At 42.5% G+C, this 14,817-nt stretch overlaps 1 protein-coding gene across 3 annotated transcripts; it reads right to left on the reverse strand.

The window, feature by feature from the left end:
- Positions 1-26: 26 nt before the first annotated feature.
- On the reverse strand, positions 27-14,541 carry LOC106569466 (ETS-related transcription factor Elf-1). Of its 3 annotated transcripts, none has more exons than XM_014140837.3 (8): positions 14,281-14,541; positions 7,657-8,316; positions 6,930-7,050; positions 4,434-4,544; positions 3,843-3,998; positions 3,574-3,642; positions 2,626-2,818; positions 27-2,508 (listed from the first exon to the last, which is right to left on the reverse strand). In XM_014140837.3, the coding sequence occupies exons 2-8, from the start codon at positions 7,726-7,728 to the stop codon at positions 1,854-1,856; spliced, it is 1,377 nt and encodes a 458-aa protein (XP_013996312.2). In that variant the 5' UTR covers positions 7,729-8,316; positions 14,281-14,541; the 3' UTR covers positions 27-1,853. The 3 variants fall into 3 exon arrangements, with proteins under 3 accessions (XP_013996312.2, XP_013996314.2, XP_082817083.1); XM_014140839.3 differs by lacking the exon at positions 14,281-14,541 and adding an exon at positions 11,836-11,969; XM_082960957.1 differs by lacking the exon at positions 14,281-14,541 and adding an exon at positions 8,634-8,653.
- Between the last annotated feature and the right edge of the window lie 276 nt (positions 14,542-14,817).

Genomic DNA, 14,817 nt, shown 5'->3' on the forward strand with positions numbered 1-14,817 from the left:
CAAAAAAAAAAAAAAGTCAAAACAACTTTTATTTCTTGAAAACAAGTTTAATAATTCCTATTTTATCAACTCCTTCTGTATAAATTGCATGAAAACATCTGCATGAACATCAATACTATGCATATAGTATAAAAGCCTGGTACAGTATTTTCACAATTAGTTCCTCACACAATAGCAGTAACAAATATATCAGAGACTTCATACAAAAGCAAAGAAGCATAAGGCAATATTATCAAAGGAAAAGATTGCATGGGAAAATGTGTTTTTATTAGGATATATATAAGCCATCCTTGTAGGATCAGCAAAACTAACCATAGATCAGAGTCTAGGCCTGAGGAGCAACATCATCATACTTCTTTGCATAGATGAGTACATCTGGGAATTGGGACGGTATATACTGTGTGTGTGCAGCGAATAAACACAGATGCACCTGAGAAACAACTGACAGAAAAAGTGTTAAGTCACATGTTCACAAACACATATATTTATATATCAAGGCATACATGGTCCAGGAAAGCACATGTATAACTATTACAGCATATCAGGAATGCTAACAGGATTGCTGGCAGAAGGGCTCCGGGTAGGAGTTGACCATAGGGGCAGATCTAGGATGAGCTTACCGTCCCCAAATGATGACCAGGGAAAACCTTAGATCAGGGTCATTGGGCAACTACCAACTCTGGCAGAAGTACGTTTACTCGCTCTTAAAAGCGTGAGAGAAGTTTTATCATTCTTTTATCATCATTGATAGTCATCCGCCACCCCGTCAACATCGAGATTAAGCTGTAAAGCCAACAGTACCGCTGCAAAAATGAAACAGAAAATCCCTTTTGATTTGTATTTATTTGTATTCTCCACTGAAGTATGAATGTAACCAAAAGCCTGTAAAGTTAAGGGCTCAGACACACCAGTAGTGTTTGCTGGCCGAGAGTACTTAGCATCTCTGAACGTAATTTCCGATTTTACATATAGAATCCTGTGGAAAATGTAGGCAGTCAGATGTCTACAGCGGGTGGTCCCTACAACACAGCACGTTGAATGATCTGCCGACAAACACTAGAACCACAATCCGTGCGATGTGTCATCTCTATGGAATGTACTCCCTGAACACATCGACTAGGACACGTTTACCTCAAGTACTGATGGTGGGTCTTCTACTGGTGTGGGTGACAGTATGAGTGTGTTTACGTTGAAGATCAACAAGTGACACACACATAAATAAGAATGTTAAGGAGCAATATGTGGTAGCTAGCGTGCTACAGATTAAGACTGTCTGGTGAAAGCTGGAAAATTACTGTTTGAATATTTGAGGCACTTTGGTAGGTGAGAGTGGTGACAAAGAAATGGTACATGTTAATAGTGCAAGCACTGGTCATGGCGGAGAAAAGAACATTGAGAGAACAAGAACAGCGCACGAGCTCCCATGCATTCAGTGGAGCTGAATTGCGAACAGAGATAGAGCAGTGCAGGATGCTCCGCAGCGAGGCTGTAGAATCCAGTGCATGTCTTTGGTCGGCAATTAGAATGTCTGCCATGTTGGTATCAAGAGTTCTAAGACAATTACATTCTTGTTAGAATGCCGATTAGGAATGTTATCAACATTTGAGTGTTTGGTGCCAACATGGAAGACAGTTTGGTTAACTCTCTGTAAGAATGGCTCTGGTGCATAAGGGAATGTAAGAGTGAGAGAAAGACCATCCAGGTCTGTCACATCTGTAAAATAAATCAAATTTACATCAGAACTGTCCAACATCTTTCTCTAAAGTCTCACTTTGAAAATCATTGTCTTCTGCAGTCATCTTGACTATGGGGCAAGGACAGTGGCTGATACTGATCAGATGTCTCGGGGCATCCTACTCCACAATCAGTCCTGAGTCGGGGTCCTCCTCAGTCCTAACCTCTAGCTCCTCCTGCTTGACAGGGCAGGTCAAGGGCTGTAACTGCTGATTCACTATCTGACTGGTGGTCTGTTCTGCACTAGCAGCCTGTCTCTCACACAGACTCCCCAGCAGCTGAGCAGTTCTGAAGACTGACCCATGCTGACCAGGCTGCAGAGACTGCACGTTCTGTAGGGTCCGCAACATTTCAGCTGAGACTATAGGCAGATGCTGCTGCTGGATCAGACTGCCCCCTGGTGGCCGGAGGACTGTCCTGCGATGGGCTAAGGACGGGGCTGGGGTCTTGGGTTTTGGGCCGGGTCGGCGCCGCTGGGCTGCTGCTGGACCTGTGCTGGTCTGTCTGGGCCTATGGTAGCTTCTGGTAGCCTGGGGAGGGGGAAGGAAAGAATGCTCGTAAGACCCTAAATCGTCCAGGGATTGGTCGCTGTAGGGCAGACTGTCTTCTGGGTCATCTGGGACGCCATCATCGTCCTCTTCTTCCTCATGATTGTCTTGGTCCTCCTGGTCTTCGTCGTCGCTGATGAAGACCATGTCTTTGGGAAGAGAGGCAAACTGGTAGACCAGCCTCTGACCCTCCACCTTGTTCAGAATCCCACGCTGGTAGTAGTACCTGTCAGGGACAGAGAGAGGACAGCTTTGATACACACACACCTGCAGGGACACAGACTGGAAGTTATTATTATTGTGATGTAATTAATGTAACTACAGCGATGTAACTACAGCATACCTGAGTGCTCGGCCCATGGTCTCATAGTTCATGTCTGGTTTGTTCTTGTGTTTGCCCCAGAGTCTGGCCACAGCCTTGGAGTTGACCAGCTTAAAGATCCCTGCATGCCGATTGGTCCATTTGATGTAACGTGGGCAGGCCTGTCTGTCCTGGAGAAGCTCAATCAGGAACTGCCACAAGAACATAGTGTTACCTGAAACAAATGAGGGAGAGGTGAGATGGAGTGTGTGTCTGTTTGTGTGTATGTACCAGAGGAGAACGGCAGGTAGCCTAGTGGTTAGCGCATTTGACCAGTAACCGAAAGGTTGCTAGATCGAATCCCCGAGCTGACAAGGTAAAAAAATTATAATAATCTGTCGTTCTGCCCCTGAACAAGGCGTTGGACCACTGTTCCTAGGCCGTCATTGTAAATAAGAATTTGTTCTTAACTGACGTAAATTTAAAAAAACGACTGCCTCTTATTGAAGCCACAAAGTTCAAGGCTGACCATGGTACTGCATGCATTGTTTGCAAAAAACAGGATCCCCATTATAGTGAATGGAAAAATAGCTATCTTCATGGTCATTCTTTGTGTAAATATATAGATTTTTAAGACAATCTTGGAACCAATAATTGCTTCTACAAGACCAGATTATTTTAAAATCACATACAGTAGGGTCATTTAGTTGCCTGCAGTACCCCAGTAAGTCTTCAACTTGAGATACTCAATAAGAGCGTATGTTATGCATCAGTTAGTGCTGTCCGGGGTCCTTGGGACCTCCCTAAACCCCTACCATTTGAAAATGTAAACTTCAATGTGGTAGGGACGTCCCAAGGATACCAAATAGCAATAACCGTTATGTAGCCATAAGACGCCATCTTAACCGACTTCCTTGGCTTCAAATGCGCTATTGAGTCTTCACATAGAAATTAATGGTGTCACGTGATTGATCAGCCATTGGTGTGTACCTTTGCTGTATTTGCCCCTCTTGAATGTGATGTCCGGTGTGGGGGATTCAGGCCTTTTGGATTTCTTAGCTAAAATGCATGACAGAGTAGTTGTTATGTCACAATGACATGTTGACATTGTCAAAATGACAGTAGTCCATAAATGGCCAGGTGAGAAAGAAAAAGTAGTTGTATTGTCAAAACTGATGAGCAGGCATACGAGCTAAGGTTGTTGTGGTTATGATTACAATTTATAGTTTGAAAGCATGGCCAGATAATGACAATCTAACCTCTCTTCTTCTTTGGTTGCTCAGCAACAGTCTCCCTCTGCAGTGTGACCCACTGGGGCTGGCCCAGAGCTCCCACAAGGCCTTCCGCTGACACCGTCAACTGGTGGGTAATGGGTGACGTGATGACATCACCCAGGGTGGGGACGTACAGCTGGGCTAGAGGGGAGGAGACAAACACACTGTTAGGGGTTACAGTGTAATAAATGAGTCTACAAGGAGACAATTTGATTATATATGAGAACAGGATGAATACATCTGCTCCAAGCAGAGCAGAAATATAGATGCTTGTTTGCACTAGGGAGCGATACAAAGAAACCTGGGGCGCGTTCAGCAGGATGCAGTGTTTTGGAACGTTCCCGATAGAAATAGGCTATGTAGAATAACATGCCTCTCTGACATGTATAATAAGGGATCATATCAGCTCTGATCTGCAACGTTCAACAATGTTTGGCAACTGAATGTGGCCATTGTGATGGTAGACATCAAGCTCAAAACCCTGCTAGATTTGTTTACGCAAAGACTGAGTTAGAGTCAAGACAAGTTACTCACTGAGCTACTAACTTAAACTAGCTGTGTGTGTGTGTGTCTCACTGTAGTGCTGTTGGTCCAGAGAGAGGGAGTCAGGGGAGTCCATGTTGAGGAGAGTCTCAGCTGCCACCAGTGTTTCCATGGTTTCCTCATCTCCACTCTCACTGTCCTCCACTGGAGAGGGAGAGAGCGAGGGAGAGAGGAGAGATAGGAGAGAGGTTGGGATAAAGATATGTTGAGAGAGAGGCAGGGTAATGTGTCAGCATGACATCATGGCTCTGTCTGTAGGCCTATCCCTAGTGATGGGACAGTGGGAGTAAACAAGAGAGCCATCTAGCTACTACACTGTTAGCTAGCATAGCAGCCTTTCTATAACAGGAGGTTGGTGGCACCTTAATTGAGGAGGACGGGCTCGTGGTAATAGCTGGAGCAGAATGGTATCAAATACACCAAACACATGGTTTCCATGTGTTTGATGCCATTCCATTTGCACAGTTTGAGCCATTATTATGAGCCTTCCTCCCCTTAGCAGCCTCCACTGCTTTCTATCACAACAAAAGTCTAACTGTATATTCACTAGCTAGCAAAATCAAGCTTAAACAGAGATAGTCATAATAATGTTGTAACAGGCCATGGCTGAACAATTGACAGAGAGCTAATAGTAGAAAAGAAAAAAGGAACTAGCTAGCTGCTAAATTAGCTAACTAAAGTTAGCTAACATGCTAGAAAGTATACAAGTGAAGCTACAAAACCTATTGGCTACACATTTACTTGCATTAAGAGCCTCACTACTAAATCATTAGTTTCACAAACTGTTTACTCCAGAGAGCTAGCAACATGATAAGCAACTTTGTCAAAGCTGCAGTAGCCACAAGACGTGTATTTTGTTTCACTTTCTGGATTTGCCAACTTCTCTGATTGGCTCAAGTGTGAAGGCCACAGTACGCATGTGCTCAGTCAGCTTTATGATCTTTGTTTACGGCCCCCTCACCAAAATGAGTAGAGATATCTGGGTCATTCCTACCTTGACGTGCCTTTTGGACCTCATAACTTTTTTGGGGAAAAGTTGAAATATAAAATAAAAAATGTATTCTATCAGAAAAAGGACATTTGACTTTCAGGCACTTTGTGTGCATTTTCCAAACTGTTAGGTGTATAATCATAACAGGGTGGAAATTTGGAGCCTAAATTAGCCTTAGCTATGTCAGTGAGCAAGATTGAGCTAGCATAATGGTGAACACTTGAACAGGACTTTAACTTCTCTATGAAACATATTTTAACATTTTGAAAAGTGGTTAATTTTCTCTCAAATTTAACCTAACAGGGTGGACATGAATGGAACATAAAGATTAACAACATGAAACATGGAAAGATGGACAGTGGTGGAAAAAGTACTCAATTGTTATACAGCTAAATAGAAAATGGTGCAACTAAAAGTAAAAGTCACCTAGTAAAATACTACTTGAGTAAAAGTTTAAAAGTATCTGGTTTTAAAAATGTACTTAAGTAGAGTGGTGGAAAAAGTACTTAATTGTCATACTTGAGTAAAAGTAAATTCTATACATCAAATTCCTTATTTTAAGCAAACCAGACAGGCACACGCCAACACTCAGGCATCATTTAGAAACGCAGTTTTGTGTTTAGTGAGTCCGCCGGAACAGAGGTAGTTGGAATGACTATGTGTTATATTGATAGGTGAATGAATTGGACAATAATTCTGTCCTGCCTGAGCATTCTAACTGTAACGAGTACTTTTTGGTGTCAAGGAAAATGTATGGGGGTAAAAACTACATATTTTCTTTAGGAATGTAGAGGAGTAAAAAGTAAAAGTTGTCAAAAATATAAATAGTAAAGTTAAGTACAGATGACACCACATTGAGAAAGTGTGGGGTATTGTAGCAAGGGGTTGTTTTCTTAAATGGAGAATTGCAACAAACTAACAGGGTGGAAAGTGATATCAGGGACACAGAAGTGATATTTCCTGCGGACAGAAAAGACACCGCATTATAGCAATGACCCAGCTAGGGTATTCTTTCTAAATGCCTCATTATATAGAAGCTAAGTTAGCCACAGTACTAAACTACAGTATTTTAGACTGAAACTGCTCAGTTGTTATATATACTCCAGTAAGGATATGTGCTATAAACACAGCAGATAGCATCTTAGTCGAAGTAGCTAGTGTGCTAGCTAACCTTTCTACCATAGCAAGCTAACCGGCTAACCACCTGAATGTACTGACTGACTGCACAAAGTCTGTATCATGAATTGTTTTGCCCAGCACAGTTTAGGATGTGAATATCACCCTCCTGTTTTACACTGACATTTTCTCTCAGGAGCTGAATGAAGCCTCGGCGCCTACACCCCCCGGCTAGACAGAAAAACCCTAACCTGTTAGTCAGACCCTTTACCCTAACATCTTACCCAAACGTAACCCTCCTAATCCACTACAAAACTACGTCAAAGTGTCTGTTCTGTCTACAGGTGCTGTTGACGATGCCAAGAAGGCCAAGCTGCTCAACCCCAGATTGCCTTCATCAGACCGTGTGTGTTTGTTGTTACCTGTTGTTAGCAGTTGGTCTTCTGTGTGTGTCTGCTCACAGGCCAGGCCTGTGTAGGAGAGCAGGTGGGAGTGTGGGATCTGCTCCACTATCACTGCAGGATAGGCCAAGTGCTCATCCAGCTGCAACACACAGGGACAAATGATCTGTCACTCACTTCAATTCAGTTATTTTACATTCGAGCCAATGCTTTATTTAATACTTTCCCATATCTAGTGTTTGATATTGTAAGACAACAGCCAAGGTAAGGCTTGAACCAGCAACTCTGCAGTTAAATTGGAAGGGTACTAACATCTGTGCCATGAGATTCGGAAGTCTTGGCAGAGGTTGTACACTGACATACAGTGAGGCTAGGCTTTAGGGTTTTAACTTAAGAGTGGTGTGAGTGAGAGGACTACTTTCACTGTTCCTATTTGAAATAGGTCAGTATGTTCCCAATGTAAATTGGTACCGATGTTTCAATAACTATGGCTGACGTCATCATCATGTTATCCTTGGCTACTGTACATGTAGATTCTATCTCTGGATTCAATACAGCTTGTCTGCACTTTGATATTTCATTTCCCAAGTGGTTCTACATTGACGTGTGACTTTAGAAGAGGCTTTGATGTTTTATCTGTTGGTGTGCGAACACACACACACACACACACACACACACACACACACACACACACACACACACACACACACACACACACACACACACACACACACACGGTCGTCCCCACCTGTAGTCCATTGTTCACGTGGTCGCTCGCAAACTCAAAGATGAGTTCTGTCTGCTGCAGCATGGAAGACATCCCAGAATACTCCAATAACAGGTCTACGATGTCATCATCCCAGCATTCCACATCAGATGTCCAGCAGTTTCACACAACACGTTCTAAGTTCCAGAGCACCGAATCGAAGTTACCGGTGTCAGAATCACAGGTTCTGTGTTCCAGAAGTTCCAGAGCAGAGAGAGTTGTATCGAAAGCTTCCCCCTGTCCGTTTCTCACAGGTCCTCCTGTGGATGAGTCACTCTTAACTGCATGCCTGAACAGCACAGTGACTAAACTGTCTAAATGAAAGGTGACTAAACTGTCTAAATGAAAGTAACTTCAGATAAATAGCTGGCTAGTAACTCGTTCCTCACTCCAGCGCAGTGGCTTGACCTCTCAGAAGAGAGTTGGCTTGGCTAGTTGGTTAAATTGTTGAGGTAAAATCCTGCAGGGGTCCTCAGTAGATGTTCCATAGATGAGATGCTGAACAGGAGCAGAGACAGAGAAGTTGCAGGGAGAAACAGTTACTTGTTTCCTTCTCTCTTTCTAAGTTTCTACCCTCGATGAAGAAGTGGAGGCCGCCAATGGTCCTGTGGTCTCAACCTGAGAAAAGGGAACAGAGAGAGACTGGTGGTGGGAGATGGTAGCGGGGGGAGGGAGGGAGGGAGGGAGAAGAGAAAGAGATTACATTAGAGAAGTCTCTTCAGGGCATGATAACTCTACTTGTAGACTTCATAAGCCACACTCGTTCTGATCAAAGTGCAGACAGTGAACAGAATCACATGATCAGGGCTCTATAAACTCCGCTGGCAGAACAGTCTGTGGGTTCAGTCTGTTAGTGAGGGGTAAAAACACTGTCCTCTGTCAAACTGAGCCCAGGCCTCTTATAACAAGCAACTGTTTATATTCCTATCCCTCTTATCACACTATTATGCCACACAGACCTTCTGCTCTCTTTCTCTCAGCTCTCACATGCACTGCTTTCTTATCTACCCTTCTAAAGAGACCAAACCAGCAACAGGAAAGAAGCTTCCGGACTGCGTCATGAGTGTGTTTGTGTGTGTGTATGGGGGAGGGGTGGGAGGAGGCAAAAAAGAGCAACTGCGCCTGCTCAGAGCACCTAATGCTCAGGTCGGACAATGGACTTCTGCATTAGGGTGTGTATCATCCATACACTGTGCCAGGTCACCCTGACGTGTGTGTGTGTGTGTGTGTGTGTGTCAGTTTGAAGGGAGGGGAAACTCCTCATTCGGAGATATGGTGCTTTCCCTCTGGTCAGGGCAGGCACGCCTGGAATGTGTTTGGAATAGTTAATATGGGAGATAAGCACAGAGCGAACAGACAAACACAGAGTTACATTACTACAGAGAGGAGGAGAGGAATCACAAAAGGTGCTAGGTAATGATTGCCTGTGTTTTTGACGGCTGTTTAATCTTATTAGGATTTCTTCACACCCCGACAGACTGTAATGTACATTTTCTAGACAAACACTCAAAGGATTTGTTGCGTTACTAACAGGCATCGGTAACAAACAAGACTGAAAAACCTACATCTTCGTCCATCACTCCTACATCATTATAACAGGGTACTGTAGTTCCACCAATTGAGTACCTTTGAGTAGTGTAATTTGGTGAAGAAGAAAAAAAACTTTTATTTCACCTAATTTTAACATTCTGTCTGTCATAAAGAGCACATGTTCAACTTCAAAAAAAAATGTTTGTCCCATCTTAAGAGGTTAAATAAATAAAAAATACTATAGTAAATGCCAAATAAAGTAACAGGGTATACCGTAACAAAGTTATTCTAGTGTCAAAATTGACTACAATGTGTAAATTAGGTCATAAAGTCATTCTCGTCTAAAATGGAGTATGGAACATCCGTGCGTCTCAACAGGTAAATGAAGGTTGCGTTTTGATTTGACCACTAAAATGGTGGTTGCTCTATATCCAATAGCTGCGGTGATTGCTCTATATCCAATATCCAATAGCAGGGACAGAAAGCAGGTTTCCATTAACCCAGGTTTATTCGACAAAAGCAATGTTGCAACAAAAAAATATTAGGACGTGTAATGGAAACGGCAGATGTAGGTGATATTTCTTAAAGATCTACAAAAATTGTATCCTTTCAAAAGGGGTTGATTTTTATTTTGTCTAACTTAGTTTATTGCAACAAATGATGGTGGAAACTGTGTTTTTCAAATAAATTATGAATGCTGAATACTTTTGAAAGTATGCCGGGCACGTGATGTAGGCTAATCATTAACTATAAGCTCCACTCCACATTTAATGCTAAATGCCTACTTCTTTTAAAATAAAACAATTGATGTTTCTTTGCAGGACAGGGATTGTCCTGATGTGTAAGAATGCCTGAAATGCTTGGCCTTGCTTATCTGGTTGGCTGGCAAGTTTCACCATCCAATTATTTCAGATCTACAGGAATGCAAGTTTCACCAAGGCATGGACCATGGCGATATGTTGGCACATGATAATTATTAGAATATGGAAAATATTAGTCAATTATTGCATTTTATCCATGCTGGCTTACGCGGGCTACATGAAACAAAAAACAGATAGGTGGGAGGGCATAACTTTATGCAGTCGCCAATTTATTAATGCACAATTTGCCTAAATTTGTAATGGAAACACTTCAACCACTACATTTTTATTCTACACCGTAGGTTTTTGCAAAAAAAAAAATGTATTTTTTAAGGCATGATATCATTATAGCCAGCTGTTTTCATAGACACAAGATAGATCAATGGAAACTCACCCTAGCAGACAATTGTTGCATGTAGTTTCTATGCAAACTATCTAAATGTAGACAATTTTATTTTTATTATCACTGGACAAGGTTGTGGAAACATAGCTATTGAGACAGACCTCCCCAACAGCTCTGACTTTGTTTACATAAGACGTCACGCATTTATTTACTTGTTAAATACTACACCAAACCTCTTAGTAAAATTGAGCAACTAAAACATTAAAATTACAGATGTCTTGAGTTATTTTAGATTCATTCTGGGAGTTTTGAGGATGTGAAATAGGCTTCCATGTCTAGTGTCTCATGTGGGACAAACATCATTAACCACACGCGGAATTGGTCAAGAAACACACTTCCAAGACTGAAATCTTGTTTTTCTAATGATCAACAGAAAACACGTGTCAATCGGCGTGTTCAGTGGCTCTTTAAATCAGCCATAAATCCCCCTGTGACAGAGGAAATGGAAGCTTATTGTGTGCAACAGGGTGGGGCAATTGAATGCAAGCGTAAAAACACAAAAAACACAACACGGTTGGCTTGTTACAGTGAGATCGACCTGCTCACTTTTCCACCACAAAACCTGCTTTTACACTATGATTTGACAATTAAATGTTCAATGTTTCTTTAAAAAAAAAATCTAAAGAGTCACCATAACTGGATTGACCTTAAAATGAGGAACAGATGTAAATAGATCACACTGATCACATGAAATAAAAAAACATTTCTTGACACTTTGTCAAAGCAACAAAATAACTAGGGCTTTAAAATCTTTAAAATCTTCCTAGAAGTCACAGAGGGACGCTTTAGCAAGTCTTTATTCATATAAAAAAAAAACAGATGTATTGAATTTTCCATGTGGTTTATTTAAATGGACACTTCATTGAATAAGCTTTTAAAATGCAATATTGGTGCACAACTTCTAAAATATCAAAGGGACACAAAACACACTCTTTACGTGGATTGACCCAACACCATCATCACGTGACTGAAACAATCAACCCCCAACAGCAACCCAGCCCAGTCCTCTGTGTTTAAGGCCTTGTTCTCGTTGTCACGTTATATAGACTGTATATAGACTTTTCTATTGTGTTGTTGACTGTACGTTTGTTTATTCCATGTGTAATATTCCATGTGTAACTAACTCTGTTGTTTGTGTCGAACTGCTTTGCTTTATCTTGGCCAGGTCGCAGTTGTAAATGAGAACTTGTTCTCAACTGGCCTACCTGGTTAAATAAAGGTGAAATAAAAAAATAAAAACGTTAGATAGGATAACATATCCCCACACACACACACACGCTCCTTTACTTTCTCGGTGTTCCCCTCTCTCCTCCACCTCTCTATTTGTTCACTCAGTCACTCACATTTTCTCTCCACTCTTTTACTCACCTGTCCTCCTCTCTTCAGGCAGTTACTGACTGTTGTTAGCACCAGAAAATCCTGTTTTGCTGTTGCTGGCCTACCATGACCTCTCTCTCTCTCTCTCTCTCTCTCTCTCTCTCACACACAGTAGGTAAACAACCACGTACAGGTAACATGCACCATGACGACAGTTGTTGTGCTACACGCCTGTGTTTACCTGAGCTCCTCCCACTCTATCCTTAACTCCTTAGAGAGAGAGAGAGAGAGAGAGAGAGAGAGAGAGAGAGAGAGAGGAGACTTCCCTTGAAACAGCCTGAGAGCTGCTCACAGGTCAGACATCACGCATGCTATATTCATGCCGATGCATTTTGAATGCCAGTATTTTCTGTTTTGCCTGTTCAGTAGATATGTTGCTATATGTGCTGTTTCTTCCATAGTGTGTGTGCGCGCGTGCATGTGACGGCTGAGAGAGCAAGATGCGACTGAGGCTGTTATCGCACAGGAAGCACAACCCATTCGGTGGGCTCCACTTCCTCCTGAGAGAGCGGAAGGGAGCCAAACACAACGCTGGAACAGCTGTCACCACGGAGAGAAATGTTCCATTGTACATCTGCCAGGCGGCCATTTTGTATTGTGGTTGTTTTGAATGTTGGGTTATCGTTAACGCTTCCCATGTTCTCTGTGTCCTGTTTATTTCCCAATATTGTTAAATGACTCCTTATTTCCCTGGACAATGGTGACGAGAGGAGGTTTTTAAGAATATTTGGGACATGACACAGTCCATCTAGAGGTTCATCCATCACATGTGTTGGTGTCTGTGTCTTCAGTCATGTGATCTGATCCTGTGAAGTTGCTGCCAGACCCTTAGGGACAGTGATAAGCTCCATAACACACTCGCTGTCCTGTGTGTGTGTACAAAGAGCATTGTGAATTAGGCCAGGCTGGTAGGGGAATAGGGTGAGGAGCTGATAAGCTTCCCCTGTTGCCCGGCGTGACTGGGCCTGGCCAATCTAACATGGAGGAATTATGTGACGATTCTGAGTAACACAGCTGTGTGTTTTGGTGAGATTAAAATCGCAACCCCCTTTCTGTGTATGACTTGTGTGTACGTGTGTGTGTGTGAATGTGTGGCCCTGTGTGTGTGTGTTTGCTCGCATATGCACTGAACAAAAATTTAAACGCAAAGTGTAAAGTGTTGGTTCCATGTTTCATGAGCTGAAAATAAATGATCCCAGAAATGTTCCATATGCACAAAAATCTTATTTCTCTTAAATGTTGTGCACAAATTTATTTACATCCCTGTTAGTGAGCATTTCTCCTTTGCCAAGATAATCCATACACCTGACAGGTGTGGCATATCAAGAAGCTAATTAAACAGCATGATCCTCACACAGGGGTACCTTGTGCTGGGGACAATAAAAGGCCACTTTAAAATGTGCAGTTTTGTCACACAACACAATGCCACATATGTCTCAAGTTTTGAGAGAGCGTGCAATTGGCATGCTGACTGCAGGAATGTCCACCAGAGCTGTTGCCAGAGCAGAGCTGTTGCCATTTCTCTACCATTAGCCACCTCCAAGTCATTTTAGAGAATTTGGCAGTACGTCCAACCAGCCTCATAACCACAGACCTTGTGTATGGCATCGTGTCGGCGAGCGGTTTGTTGATGTCAATGTTGCGAACAGAGTGCCCCATGGTGGCATTGGGATTATGATATGGGCAGGCATAAATTACAGACAACGAACACAGTTGCATTTTATCTATGGCAATTTGACTGCACGAAAATAGAGTGACAAGATCCTGAGGCCCATTGTGAGGCCCATTTTTTGTTAAGGTATCTGTGACCAACATATGCATATCTGTATTCCCAGTCATGTGAAATCCATATTAGGGCATAATGATTTTATGGCAATTGGCTGATTTCCTCATAACTGTAACTCAGTAAAATCAATTAAATTGTTGCATTTATATTTTTGTTCAATATTTATGTTTATACTACAAAGACACAGGTGCTTGGATACTTTATGTAAGTACTCTAAAGCTAAACAGATATAAGATAAGATATGTATGTATTCTCAATAACACACAGATCATGCCAAACGCACAACCTCAGTTTTGGGGTTTCTGCAATGCTCAACTGTAGAGCACTAAACACTTTCACTTTCACTTCAGCCTCAATCTACTACACCACATGTGTCAAAGTCATTCCACCGAGGGCCGAATGTCGGCGGGTTCCGCTCCACCCTCGTACTTGATTGATTAAGGTCACTAATTAGTAAGGAACTCCCCTCACCTGGTTGTCTACGTCTTAATTGGAAGGAAAAACCAAAAACCCGCTGACACGGCAGTCCGTGGAATGAGTTTAACACCCCTGTACTACACAGACCCACCTCCTATTATTAACATAATAGCATTCTCTTTGTAAAATCGTCTATTATCTCTTCTGCTCTATGATAGGAGCAGTGCGCTTACCTTCTGTTGTATGTTACTGCTGTGCTGTGTCTGTGTGTAGCAGCTGGCTGGTACAATGCGGACAAAGCTGAGAACAGGAAACAGTTTTTTACCCCTCCTGTGACATAAAACAAACTCCGGTTAGAGAATGCCTTTTGGCACAGATATAGGTTCAGCTTAACGTCCTCAAACCCTCACAGTAACCACTAGGGGGGAAATACAAAGCTGACCTCAGATCAGTATCCAGGGGGTGACTTCATCCTTCTCCGCAAACAACTGCTCTGCTTCCTCTTTCCCCTAAGGGCCCCTCCCACCGTGAATTCTTATTGGCCACCTGTCCTGAAGTAGAGGTAACCGCTGGCGACCATTGTCAGCAATGATCTAAGGCAGCATTTCCCAAACCCTGATCTAAGGTAAACACAGGTATACGACGGTCTTTGCAAATCTCCAGAGGGCAGAGCAACAATACCATGTAGTACACACTCTGTCACACTCACATGCATGCACTCGCACACACCGCTCAGGGCCAGGTATGTATGTGAGATGAACAACAGTGTT

This window comes from Salmo salar, chromosome 14, assembly GCF_965601325.2.
Source record: "Salmo salar chromosome 14, fSalSal1, whole genome shotgun sequence".
Lineage (NCBI taxonomy): Eukaryota > Metazoa > Chordata > Actinopteri > Salmoniformes > Salmonidae > Salmo > Salmo salar.